At 45.7% G+C, this 13,632-nt stretch overlaps 1 protein-coding gene across 1 annotated transcript in view; it reads right to left on the bottom strand.

Moving 5' to 3' along the window:
* The window catches only part of LOC129858902 (contactin-associated protein-like 2), a 197,650-nt gene that overhangs the window by 112,910 nt on the left and 71,108 nt on the right, over window positions 1-13,632 (bottom strand). The window contains exons 11-12 of the mRNA XM_055928132.1: window positions 10,407-10,522; window positions 9,789-9,873 (exon numbers count right to left, since the gene is read on the bottom strand). Of these exons, the coding sequence (XP_055784107.1) occupies window positions 9,789-9,873; window positions 10,407-10,522 (201 nt within the window). The remainder of the gene's footprint in view (window positions 1-9,788; window positions 9,874-10,406; window positions 10,523-13,632) is intronic.

The following is a 13,632-nucleotide window of genomic DNA, read 5'->3' as shown; positions in this document are numbered from 1 at the left end:
TTATCATGTCTCTTACCTTCCCCTGTCTATATTATTCTGTCTCTTACCTTCCCCTGTCTATATTATTCTGTCGCTTACCTTCCCCTGTCTATATTATTCTGTCTCTTACCTTCCCCTGTCTATATTATCATGTCTCTTACCTTCCCCTGTCTATATTATCATGTCTCTTACCTTCCCATGTCTATATTATCATGTCTCTTACCTTCCCCTGTCTATATTATTCTGTCTCTTACCTTCCCCTGTCTATATTATCATGTCTCTTACCTTCCCCTGTCTATATTATCATGCCTCTTACCTTCCCATGTCTATATTATTCTGTCTCTTACCTTCCCCTGTCTATATTATCATGCCTCTTACCTTCCCCCGTCTTCCCCTGTCAGTCCCGTGTAGCTCAGTTGGTAGAGCATGGCACTTGCAGCGCCAGGTTGTGGGTTCGTTTCCCACGGGGGACTAGTATAAAAAAAAAAAATGTATGCACTCACTACTACTGTAAGTCGCTCTGGACAAGAGCGTCTGCTAAATGACGTAAAATGTAAAAAAATGTATATTATCATGTCTCTTACCTTCCCCTGTCTATATTATTCTGTCTCTTACCTTCCCCTGTCTATATTATCATGCCTCTTACCTTCCCATGTCTATATTATCATGTCTCTTACCTTCCCCTGTCTATATTATTCTGTCTCTTACCTTCCCCTGTCTATATGATCATGCCTCTTACCTTCCCCTGTCTATATTATTCTGTCTCTTACCTTCCCCTGTCTATATTATCATGTCTCTTACCTTCCCCTGTCTATATTATCATGTCTCTTACCTTCCCATGTCTATATTATCATGTCTCTTACCTTCCCCTGTCTATATTATTCTGTCTCTTACCTTCCCCTGTCTATATTATTCTGTCTCTTACCTTCCCCTGTCTATATTATCATGTCTCTTACCTTCCCCTGTCTATATTATCATGTCTCTTACCTTCCCATGTCTATATTATCATGTCTCTTACCTTCCCCTGTCTATATTATTCTGTCTCTTACCTTCCCCTGTCTATATTATCATGTCTCTTACCTTCCCCTGTCTATATTATCATGTCTCTTACCTTCCCCTGTCTATATTATCATGTCTCTTACCTTCCCCTGTCTATATTATTCTGTCTCTTACCTTCCCCTGTCTACATTATTCAGCTTCTCACTGTTCTTCTTGGCAGCATTACTATTCACACAAACGTACCTCTCTGGAATGACATACTTTAGAACCCAGCAGAAACCCTAACACAAAATCCCATCTCATATTTTCAATTTTCAATCCAAACTCAACTGAATGGTACAGCAACCTTGATCATTGGTTAAACTGAGAGAGAGAGAGAGAGAGAGGAGATAGAAAGCACAGAGAGAGAGCGAGCAGAGAGAGAGCAGGGACAGAGGGAGAGAGGGAGAGAGAGAGAGAGAGAGGGAGCAGAGAGAGACAGAGAGCACAGAGCACAGAGCACAGAGAGCAGAGAGAGAGAGAGAGAGAGAGAGAGAGAGAGAGAGAGAGAGAGAGAGAGAGAGAGAACGCGGGGAGGAAAATTAGAATATTTGTCTTCTTTCCATGACATCCACTGAGGTGTTGTTGCTAATGTTGTCATGAGCCTTGAAATACACAACATCTTCCTTAATGGGATTTTATAGCTGGTTGAAAGAACACACACACAATATTACTCTCTGTAAAATAAATGTTCAACCTTGTGGAAATGTTAGCTCATATCTGAGCTGTGTTTGTACTAAGACACACAGTTCCTACTCAGACAAAAGTCAACAGACAGGAGCGTGTATGTATAAAAGAGTTATGTACTTGAGAGAGGAGAGAGAGAGAAAAAAAGAAAAAGAGAGAGGAGACAGAGAGTGAGACAGAGAACGAGCAAGAGAGAGAGAGAGAGTGGGACAGAGAAAGATTGAGAGAGAGAGAGAGAGTGAGACAGAGAGAGAGAGTGAGAGAGAGGAGACAGAGAGAGAGTGAGAGAGAGTGAGTGAGAGAGAGAGGAGACATAGAGAGAGAGAGGAGACAGAGAGAGAGAGAGAGAGAGAGAGAGTGAGTGAGTGAGTGAGAGAGGAGAGAGCGAGAGAGAGAGGAGAAAGAGAGAGAGAGAGTGAGAGAGAGAGAGAGAGAGGAGACAGAGAGAGAGAGAGAGAGAGAGAGAGAGAGAGAGAGAGAGGAGACAGAGCGAGAGAGAGAGAGAGAGAGAGAGAGACAAGTGGGACAAGTGTAGTCGATTATGCCATCACGGACATTGACCCCTCCTCCATTAGTGCATTCACTGTCAGACCACAGACACCATTGTCAGATCACAGTCAGATCAACGTGTTTTTGAAGAAATTAACCGGCAATATTCATTCAAAAAAACTGCCCAATAAACTCTTCAACATAAACCAATCATACAGATGGGCTCCAAACAGTGCAGAGAGATTCATTGAAACATTGAACTCAAAAGAAATGATGAACTCTATACAGTTTTTCAATAACTCACAATACCAAAACAATAAAGATGGTGTCAATTCGGCTACTCTAAACATCAACTGCATATTCCAAAAAGCAGCATCGAAAGCAAATTTGAGCAAACCAAAGAAATGCAACATCAGAAACAAAAAACAAAATGTTTCTGACAAATGGTTTGATAATGAATGTAAAACAATTAGAAAACACCTAAGACAAATGTCAAACAAAAAACATAAGCAGCAAAACAACCCAGAGCTACGATATGAATACTTTGAAACTCTGAAACAGTATAAACATACACTGAAACGCAAGAAACTGAATTATACCAACAAGACACTTGATGAAATTGAAAACGCAATTGACCAAAATCAGTTCTGGGACATGTGGAACAATTTAAGCACAACGAAGCCACAAGAATTAGCCATACAAGATGTAGGAATTTGGAAAACTTATTTTGATAATCTATACAAAAACATCCCAGAAAAAGACTTAAAACAGAACCAATTAGAAATTAAAGAAAAATTGAACATCCTTGAATCAGTCATTAAAAATAACCAAAATCCATTAGATTACCCAATAACCCAACAAGAACTAACTGAAAAGCTCAAATCTATTAAATCAAAGAAGGCTTGTGGTCTAGACAACATCAGAAATGAAATGCTGAAAAACAGCACACCTGAGTTGCAAAATGCTGTGCTTAAATTGTTCAACATGGTTTTAACTTCTGGCTGCTTCCCTGATGTCTGGAACCAGGGGCTCATCTCCCCTATCCCCAAAAGTGGAGACAAATCAGACCCCAATAATTACAGGGGAATTTGTGTAAACAGTAACTTGGGAAAGGTTTTCTGTAGCATTTTGAATTCAAGAATCCAAACCTTTCTTCAAGAAAAGAATGTAATAACTAAATGTCAAATTGGCTTTCTCCCTAACCATCGCACTACTGACCATATATACACCTTACACACACTAATTAATAAACACGTCCACCAAAAAAAAGAGGGCAAAATCTTTGCTTGCTTTATTGACTTTAAAAAAGCATTTGATTCTATTTGGCACGAAGGGCTATTCTACAAAATTCTCCAAAGTGGGCTTGGTGGTAAGGTGTATGACTTAATAAAATATATGTACACAGAAAACAAGTGTGCAGTAAAAATCAAAAACCAAAGAACAGAATTCTTTTCACAATGTCGAGGTGTGAGACAAGGCTGTAGTTTGAGTCCAAATCTTTTCAACATTTATATCAATGAATTAGCAGGCATGTTGGACAATTCTCCAGCCCCAGGACTCACACTATTTGACACAGAGGTGAAATACCTGCTATATGCTGATGACTTGGTACTTCTATCACCAACCAAAGAAGGTCTTCAACAGAACATTAATATTCTAGAGCAATATTGCCATAATTGGGCCCTGGCAGTAAATTTCCCAAAAACTAAAATCATGATTTTCCAAAAACAAAACAGATGTCAGAAACACAAATATAAATTCACCCTGAACAACACCATCATTGAACACACAAAAAATTACACCTACCTTGGTCTGACCATATCTGCATCGGGAAACTTTAATAGGGCAGTGAATGCACTCAAAGAAAAAGCCCGCAGAGCATTGTATGCAATAAAAATGAAATTATTCAAAATCAACATCCCAATTAGAATTTGGACCAAAATATTTGACAGTGTAATCCTACCAATAGCTCTTTACGGAAGTGAGGTTTGGGGGCCACTCAATAAACTGGACTTTAAAATGTGGGACAAACATCCAATTGAAACCTTACATGCAGAATTCTGTCGGAAAATCCTACAAGTCCAGAGAAATACACCAACTAATGCATGTAGGGCAGAATTGGGCCGCTTTCCAGTAATAATGAAAATACAGAAAAGATCATTAAAATTTTGGCTACATCTAAATTCAAGTCCAAATTCGAGTCTGCAATTTAAAGCACTTCAAACCCAAGAGCTGAGCCCAGAAACGAGCCCTCTCAGTCAGCTGGTGTTGGACCTAACCAACCAAGCTGACACCAGCACTGCTTCAAAAGAAAGAATTCCAATAAACAAAATCATGAACCAATCAAAGGACTCATATTTACAACATTGGAAAAACGAAACAAAATCCCAAAGCCGACTAAATTGCTATCTGACCCTAAACAGAGAATATGAATTGGCTGAATATCTCTACTCTGTCAGAGATTCGAAGCAGAGACAGATCCTTACCAAGTACAGGCTGAGTGACCACCGATTGGCAATAGAAACCGGCAGACATAAAAAGACATGGCTACCCAAAGAGGAGCGTGTATGTGGTCACTGCACGACAGGGGTGTAACAGTCCTGACCTGTTTTATGTTGTTTTTTATGTGTTTATGGTCAGGGCATGTGTTTTGGGTGGGCAGTCTATGTTATCTGTTTCTATGTTGGTTTTGGGTTACCTGGTATGGCTCTTGATTAGAGGCAGGTGGTTTGCGTTTTCCTCTAATTAAGAGTCATATTTAGGTAGGGCGTTCTCACTGTTTGTTTGTGGGTGATTGTCTCCTGTGATGTCTCTTGTGTTGTCGATGTTATTCACTTACGGGGCTGTTTGGCTGTTCGTGCGTTTAGATGTAACGTTCCTGTCCGTGAGTTAACATTTAGTGATGTGAGTTTATGTTCAGGTTTCGTTCTACGTCGTTTTCTTGTTTTTGTAAAGTTTGGTAAAGTGTTTGTTTTCGTGTTGCCATCATTATTCAGTTTTGTCGTTTATAAATAAAAAGATGGCTTATTTCCCTGAAGCTGCGTATTGGTCTGAAGATCCTTCTCTCCTCACCTCGTCCGAGGATGAGGAGAGCGACAGCCTTAACAGAATCACCCACCACGCTAAGACCAAGCGGTATGGGAATGCTCTACGGAGCAACAAGGACTTCTGGACTTGGGAGGAGATCCTGGACGGTAGAAGACCTTGGGCTCAACCAGGGGAATATCGCCGTCCAAAGGAGGAGTTGGAGGCAGCGAAGGCTGAGAGGCGCTGGTATGAGGAGGCAGCGCGACGACGCGGTTGGGAGCCCGTGAGTCAGACCAAAAAATTTCTTGGGGGGGGGCACACGAGGAGTGTGGCAAAGCCGGGTAGGATACCCGAGCCAACTCCCCGTGCTTACCGTGGAGGTAGAAGGCGTCGTACTGGTAAGACACCGTGTTATGCGGTAAAGCGCACGGTGTCCCCAGTACGCGTGCTTAGCCCAGTGCGGGCTATTCCACCTTGCCGCACTGGGAGGGCTAGGTTGGGCATCGAGCCGGATGTCATGAAGCCGGCCCAACGTATCTGGCCTCCAGTACGTCTCCTCGGGCCGGCGTACATGGCACCAGCCTTGCAGGTGGTGTCCCCGGTTCGCCTGCATAGGCCAGTGCGGGCTATTCCACCTCGCTGCACTGGCAGGGCTACGGGGATCATTCAACCTGGTAGGGTTGGGGAGGCTCGGTGCTCAAGAGCACGTGTCCTCCTTCACGGTCCGGTAGACCCGGTGCCACCTCCATGTACCAGTCCTCCGGTGGCAGCCCCCCGTACCAGGCTGTCTCTCCGGGTTCTCTCTCCTGCTGTTTCCTCCTCTCCAGCGCAGCCAGTGCCTAGACCACGCACCAGGCTGTCTCTCCTTCTCCTCCCTACAGAGCCATCCGTCTCCCCAGCGCCATCTGAGCCATCCGTCTCCCCAGCGCCATCTGAGCCATCCGTCTCCCCAGCGCCATCTGAGCCATCCGTCTCCCCAGCGCCATCTGAGCCATCCGTCTCCCCAGCGCCGTCTGAGCCATCCGTCTGCCATGAGCCTGCAAAGCCGCCCGTCTGTCATGAGCCTGCAAAGCCGCCCGTCTGCCATGAGCCTACAGAGCCGTCCGCCAGACAGGAGCCGCTAGAGCCGCCCGCCAGACAGGAGCCGCTAGAGCCGCCCGCCAGACAGGATCTGCCAGAGCCGCCAACCAGACAGGATCTGCCAGAGCCGCCAACCAGACAGGATCTGCCAGAGCCGCCAACCAGACAGGATCTGCCAGAGCCGCCAACCAGACAGGATCTGCCAGAGCCGCCAACCAGACAGGATCTGCCAGAGCCGCCAACCAGACAGGATCTGCCAGAGCCGCCAGCGAGCCATGACCAGCCAGAGCCGTCCTGCCATGACCAGCCAGAGCCGTCCTGCCATGACCAGCCAGAGCCGTCCAGCCAGGACCTGCCAGAGCCGTCCAGCCAGGACCTGCCAGAGCCGTCCAGCCAGGACCTGCCAGAGCCGTCCAGCCAGGACCTGCCAGAGCCGTCCAGCCAGGACCTGCCAGAGCCGTTCTCCCATGACCTGCCAGAGCCGTCCAGCCAGGACCTGCCAGAGTCCTTCAGCCGGGATCTGCCCCTTGTCCCGGTGCTGCCCTTGTCCCGGTGCTGCCCCTTGTCCCGGTGCTGCCCCTTGTCCCGGTGTTGCCCCTTGTCCCGGTGCTGCCCCTTGTCCCGGTGCTGCCCCTTGTCCCGGTGCTGCCCCTTGTCCCGGTGCTGCCCCTTATTCCGGTGCTGGTCCTTATCCTGGTGCTGCCCCTTGTTCCGGTGCTGCCCCTTGTCCCGGTGCTACCCCTTGTCCCGGTGCTGCCCCTTGTCCCGGTGCTGGCTGTTTATTTAGGGGAAGGTAGTTTTAGGGTGGTCAGTGGAAGGGGTAGACAGAAGGGGGAGTGACTATGGTGGTGTGGGGAGAGCGTCCTGAGCCGGAGCCACCACCGTGGTCAACTGCCCACCCAGACCCTCCCCTGGACTTTGTGCTGGTGCGCCCGGCGTTCGCACCTTGAGGGGGGGTTCTGTAACAGTCCTGACCTGTTTTATGTTGTTTTTTATGTGTTTATGGTCAGGGCATGTGTTTTGGGTGGGCAGTCTATGTTATCTGTTTCTATGTTGGTTTTGGGTTACCTGGTATGGCTCTTGATTAGAGGCAGGTGGTTTGCGTTTTCCTCTAATTAAGAGTCATATTTAGGTAGGGCGTTCTCACTGTTTGTTTGTGGGTGATTGTCTCCTGTGATGTCTCTTGTGTTGTCGATGTTATTCACTTACGGGGCTGTTTGGCTGTTCGTGCGTTTAGATGTAACGTTCCTGTCCGTGAGTTAACATTTAGTGATGTGAGTTTATGTTCAGGTTTCGTTCTACGTCGTTTTCTTGTTTTTGTAAAGTTTGGTAAAGTGTTTGTTTTCGTGTTGCCATCATTATTCAGTTTTGTCGTTTATAAATAAAAAGATGGCTTATTTCCCTGAAGCTGCGTATTGGTCTGAAGATCCTTCTCTCCTCACCTCGTCCGAGGATGAGGAGAGCGACAGCCTTAACAAGGGGAGGTAGAAACAGAGATGCACTTTCTCCTTTACTGTGATAAATATTCCTCACCAAGAGATTCATTATTCACAGAAATGACTACATTTATTCCAAATTTTTACTTATTAAACCCAGAGGAAAAACTAAAAATACTCATGGGCGAAGGAGCAATGGCTTCTCTTGCAGCCAAATATGTATTTGCCTGCCATAGCCTGAGGGACACTGAATAATAACATCTGCATAGTAAGCAGTAACTTACTTATTAGGACTGTTATTGTTATTACTGTTATTGTTATTAGTATTATTATTATTGTTTATCATTCGAAATAGTAATTGTATGGGTGGTATTGGTAATGATAGCAGTTTAATGATGGTGGTGGTGGTAGTGGTGCATTACACCATACATTACATTCGACTATTGACTGTTACCATTTTATTGTTACTATTTTTATATTTAATTTTGTATTATTATTTACTGCCATTCTATATTATTATTATTTGTCATTGTTTTAATTGTATTACAATGTATATTGTATACATTGTTGCTTTGGCAATATTGACACAATGTTTTTCATGCCAATAAAGCAGCTTGAATTTGAATTTGAGAGAGAGAGAGAGAGAGAGAGAGAGAGAGGAGACAGAGAGAGAGAGAGAGAGGAGACAGAGAGAGAGAGAGAGAGAGAGAGAGGAGACAGAGAGAGAGAGTGAGAGAGAGAGGAGAAAGAGAGAGAGAGAGAGTGAGTGAGAGAGAGAGGAGACAGAGCGAGAGAGAGAGAGAGAGAGAGAGAGGAGATGGAGAGAGAGTGAGAGAGAGATGAGAAAGAGAGAGAGAGAGAGAGTGAGTGAGAGAGAGAGGAGACAGAGCGAGAGAGAGAGAGAGAGAGGAGATGGAGAGAGAGAGAGAGAGTGAGTGAGGAGAGAGCGAGAGAGAGAGAGGAGAAAGAGAGGAGATAGAGAGAGAGAGAGAGAGAGAGGAGACAGAGAGAGTGAGTGAGTGAGAGAGAGAGGAGACAGAGAGAGAGAGCGAGAGAGAGAGGAGACAGAGAGAGAGAGTGAGAGAGAGGAGAAAGAGAGAGAGAGAGGAGAAAGAGAGGAGACAGAGAGAGAGAGAGAGAGAGGAGACAGAGAGAGAGAGAGAGAGTGAGTGAGTGAGTGAGAGAGAGAGGAGACAGAGAGAGAGAGAGAGAGGAGACAGAGAGAGAGAGAGTGAGAGAGAGAGGAGAAAGAGAGAGAGAGAGTGAGTGAGAGAGAGAGGAGACAGAGCGAGAGAGAGTGGGAGAGAGGAGATGGAGAGAGAGTGAGAGAGAGAGGAGAAAGAGAGAGAGAGAGAGAGTGAGTGAGAGAGAGAGGAGATGGAGAGAGAGAGAGTGAGTGAGGAGAGAGAGAGAGGAGAAAGAGAGGAGACAGAGAGAGAGAGAGAGGAGACAGAGAGAGAGAGAGAGAGAGAGAGTGAGTGAGTGAGAGAGAGAGAGAGAGAGGAGACAGAGAGAGAGAGCGAGAGAGAGAGTGAGTGAGTGAGAGAGAGAGAGAGAGAGAGAGGAGACAGAGAGAGAGAGCGAGAGAAAACGAAGCGATAGAGACATTCCATCCCACACATTGCCATTATACATCAGTGTTTCTCTCTTGTCATCTAATCTTTAGTTTCTTTCTTCCTGACAAACTGAGCGTCTCGCTAATGTCATTGATGTCCTCAGCATCGGCTGGACTCTAACTTAAATAACAAAGTCAGAGACAGACAGGGCCTTGAGCATATTTAATTACATAAGTGAATATTTAATTACATAAGTGAATATTTAATTACATAAGTGAATGTTTTAATCTTGGAATTCCTCTTCGGAAAAGAGGAAAACTGAAGCAACCTTGAAGAAAAGTTTTGTTCGTCAAACATTAAATAGCAGAAAGATGGATAGTATAATTAGACATTAATTAGCGGGTTGCCTACAGGGGTGACGATCCAACGGGGAAGAGAGGTGGAGACCGATAGCTGTGTCCAAGTAGCAGAAGAAAAAAAGAACACACTCTCTTACCGGGTGTGTTGAGCAGTCGGGACATGCGGCAGGCGTACGACACTTGTTGTTGACAGTGTTCAGCACTGGTGGTAATAGCTGTGACCTGTAACACACGCACACACACACGCACACGCACACACACACACACACGCACACACACACACAAATAAAATAAAAACGGGAGTAGGGTAGGATGAAAGACTTGCACAGCCATTGAATTCTGTGCGCGTGCGCGTGCATGTGTGTGTGCGCGCGTGCATGTGCGTGTGTGTGTGCGTGTGTGTGTGCGCGCGTGCGTGTGCATGTGTGTGTGTGTGCGCACGTGTGTGTGTGTGTGTGCGCACGTGTGTGCGCTCGTGTGTGCGTGGGTGCGCGCGTGCATGTGCGCGTGTGTGTGTGTGCGTGCGTGTGTGCGTGTGTGCGCGCGTGTGTGTGTGTGTGTGTGCGTGTGCGTGTGCGTGTGTGTGTGTGTGTGTGTGTGCGCGTGTGCGTGTGTGTGTGCGTGTGTGTGTGTGTGTGTGTGTGTGCGTGTGTGTGCGCGTGTGCGTGTGTGTGTGTGTGTGTGTGTGTGTGTGTGTGTGTGTGTGTGTGTGTGTGTGTGTGTGTGTGTGTGTGTGTGTGTGTGTGTGTGTGTACCTGTTCCATAGAGGCACTGTAGTTGAGTTGCAGCACAGTGCGTCTCTCTCTGCTAGACCCGGTCACTGAGGTCTGGGCTGGTAGATTATTTACCACTGTAGTCCACACCTTGTCTTCTGAGAGAGAGAAAGAGAGAGCAGGAACCCAGATTTAATCAAATAGGAAATACAGACATCATCCTACAAGAAACATGGTATAAAGGAGACGCACCCACTGGTTGCCTTCTAGGTTACAGAGAGCTGGTAGTCCCATCCACCACACTACCAGTGAAGCTGGGAAGCGACTCAGGGGATATGCTAATATAGAGCAGACCTAACCCACTCTATTAAATTTGTCTAAACAGGAACATTTTACATCTGGCCAGATATTAAAAAGAAAATTATCTCAACAGAGAAAATGTCCTCCTGTGTGCTACCTATAGAATCCCCGTATTTTAACGATGACAGCTTCTCCATCCTAGAGGGGAGATCGACAATGTTCAGGCCCAGGGACATCTACTAGTCTGTGGCGACCTAAATGCCAGAACTGGACAAGAACCTGACACTCTCAGCACACTGGGGGACAAACACCTAGCTGGCGGTGACAACATTCCCTCCCAAATATGCCCCCCTAGATACAACTATGACAAAACAACCAACAAAAATGAGTCACAACTCCGGCAGCTCTGTCACATGCTGAGTCTGTACATAGTCAATTGTAGGCTTCGAGGAGACTCCTATGGTAGGTACACCTACAACTCATCCCTTGGCAGTAGTACTGTAGATTACTTTATCACTGACCTCAACCCAGAGTCTCCCAGAGCGTTCACATGTGAGTAAGACCTTTAACCAGGTCAACATTCACAAGGCCGCAGGGCCAGCCGGATTACCAGGACGTGTCCTCCGAGTATGCGTTGACCAACTGGCAAGTGTCTTCATTGACATTTTTAACCTCTCCCTGTCTGAGTCTGTAATACCAACATGTTTCAAGTAGACCACCATAGTCCCTGTGCCCAAGAACACTAAGTCAATCTGCTTAAATGACTATCGACCCGTAGCACTTTGAAAGGCTGGTCATGGCTCACATCAAAACAATCATCATACCAGAAACCCTAGACCCACTCCAATTTGCATACCGCCCCAACATATCCACAGATGATGCAATCGTTATTGCACTCAGCACTGCCCTTTCCCACCTGGACAAAAGGAACACCTATATGAGAATTCATTGACTACAGCTCAGCGTTCAACAACATAGCGCCCTCAAATCTCATCACCAAGCTAAGGACCCTGGGACTAAACACCTACCTCTTCAACTGGATCCTGGAGATCCTGATGGGCCGCCCCCATATGGTAAGGGAAAGTAACAACACTGATCCTTAACACGGGGGCCCAACAAAACCTATTCAGGAGACTGAAAAGATTTGGCATGGGTCCTCAGATCGTCAAAAGGTTCTACAGCTGCACCATCAAGAGCATCTTGACTGGTTGCATCACTGCCTGGTATGGCAACTGCTTGGGCTCCGACCGCAAGGCACTACAGAGGGCAGTGCATACGGCCCAGGACAACACTGAGGCCAAGCTTCCTGCCATCCAGGACCTCTATACCAGGTGGTGTCAGAAGAAGGCCCTAAAAATTGTCAAAGACTCCAGCCACCCTAGTGATAGACTGTTCTCTCTGTTACCCCACGTCAAGCGGAACCTGAGCCCCAAGTCAAGGTCCAAGAGACTTCTAAACAGCTTCTACCCCCAAGCCATAAGACTACTGAACATCTAATGAAATGGCTACCGAAAACAACTACTTGCATTGAACCCCCCTTTACGCTGCTGCTACTCTCTATGCATAAGTCACTTCAACAACTCTACCCACATGGATATATTACCTCAATTACCTCGACTAACCGGTGCCCCTGCACATTGACTCTGTACCGGTACACCCTGTATATAGCCTTGCTATTGTTATTTTACTGCTGCTATTTAATTATTTGTTACTTTATTTCTAAATTTTGTAGGTATTTTTCTTAAAACTGCATTGTTGGTTAAGGGCTTGTAAGTAAGCATTTCACTGGTCTAAACCAGGTGTATTCGGCGCACGTGACAAATAACATTTGCTTTGATTTGATTTGACAAGCAAACAAACCTAAACAAAGGTAATGTCTTCTCATGCTTTGTTGATTTAAAAAAGTTTTTGACTCAATTTGGCATGAGAGTCTGCTATACAAATTGATTTAAAGCAGGGGTTGTGTGAAAAACAAAGAACATTCTAAAATCCATGTACACAAACAACAAGTGTGCGGTTAACATTGGAAAAAACACATACACATTTTTTTCCACAGGGCCGTGAGGTGAGACAGGGATGCAGCTTGAGTCCCATCCTCTTCAACATACACTAACAGCCAGAAAATATTAGAACACCTACTCATTCAAGGGTTTTCTTTATTTTTACTATTTTCTACATTGTAGATTAATTGTGAAGTCATCAAAAATATGAAATAGCATATATGGAAGCATATAGTAAGCAAAAAAGTGTTAAACAAATCAAAATATATTTTATATTTGAGATTCTTCAAATAGCCACCCTTTGCCTTGATGGCAGCTTTGCACACAATTGGCATTCTTTCAGGCTCTGTGTGAAGCTAAATGACCCTCTCTGCCCATTCATCACCATTTACCAGTTGTTGTTGTCCTAGCTGTTTACCCATTGTTGTCTCACCCGTTGTTGTCTTAGCTCCCCCAATCAACACCTGTGATTGCTTTATGCCTTTCTCTAATGTCAATATGACTTGTATACTGTTGTTTAGGGCAGCTCTCATTGTTTTATTTTACTGCGGAGTCCCGGAGCCCCTCCTCCCAGCTGCCCACTGCACTGAGGCTAGGTAACACTGTCACCACCGATAAATCCACAATAACCGAGAATTTCAATAAGCATTTCTCTACGGCTGGCCATGCTTTCCACCTGGCTACCCCAACCCTGGCCAACAGCTCTGCACCCCCCGCAGCAACTGGCCCAAGCCCCCCCCCCTTCTCCTTCACCCAAATCCACACAGCTGATGTTCTGAAAGAGCTGCAAAATCTGGATCCCTACATATCAGCTGGGCTAGACAATCTGGACCCTCTCTCCCTCTCTTTCTAAAATTATCCGCCGCCATTGTTGAAACCCCTATTACTAGCCTGTTCAACCTCTCTTTTATATCGTCTGAGATCCCCAAAGACTGGAAAGCTGCCACGGTCATCCCCCTCTTCAAAGG

Source organism: Salvelinus fontinalis, chromosome 7 (genome assembly GCF_029448725.1).
Source record: "Salvelinus fontinalis isolate EN_2023a chromosome 7, ASM2944872v1, whole genome shotgun sequence".
Classification (NCBI taxonomy): Eukaryota; Metazoa; Chordata; class Actinopteri; order Salmoniformes; family Salmonidae; genus Salvelinus; species Salvelinus fontinalis.
This window is presented reverse-complemented; position numbering and strand designations above follow the sequence as displayed.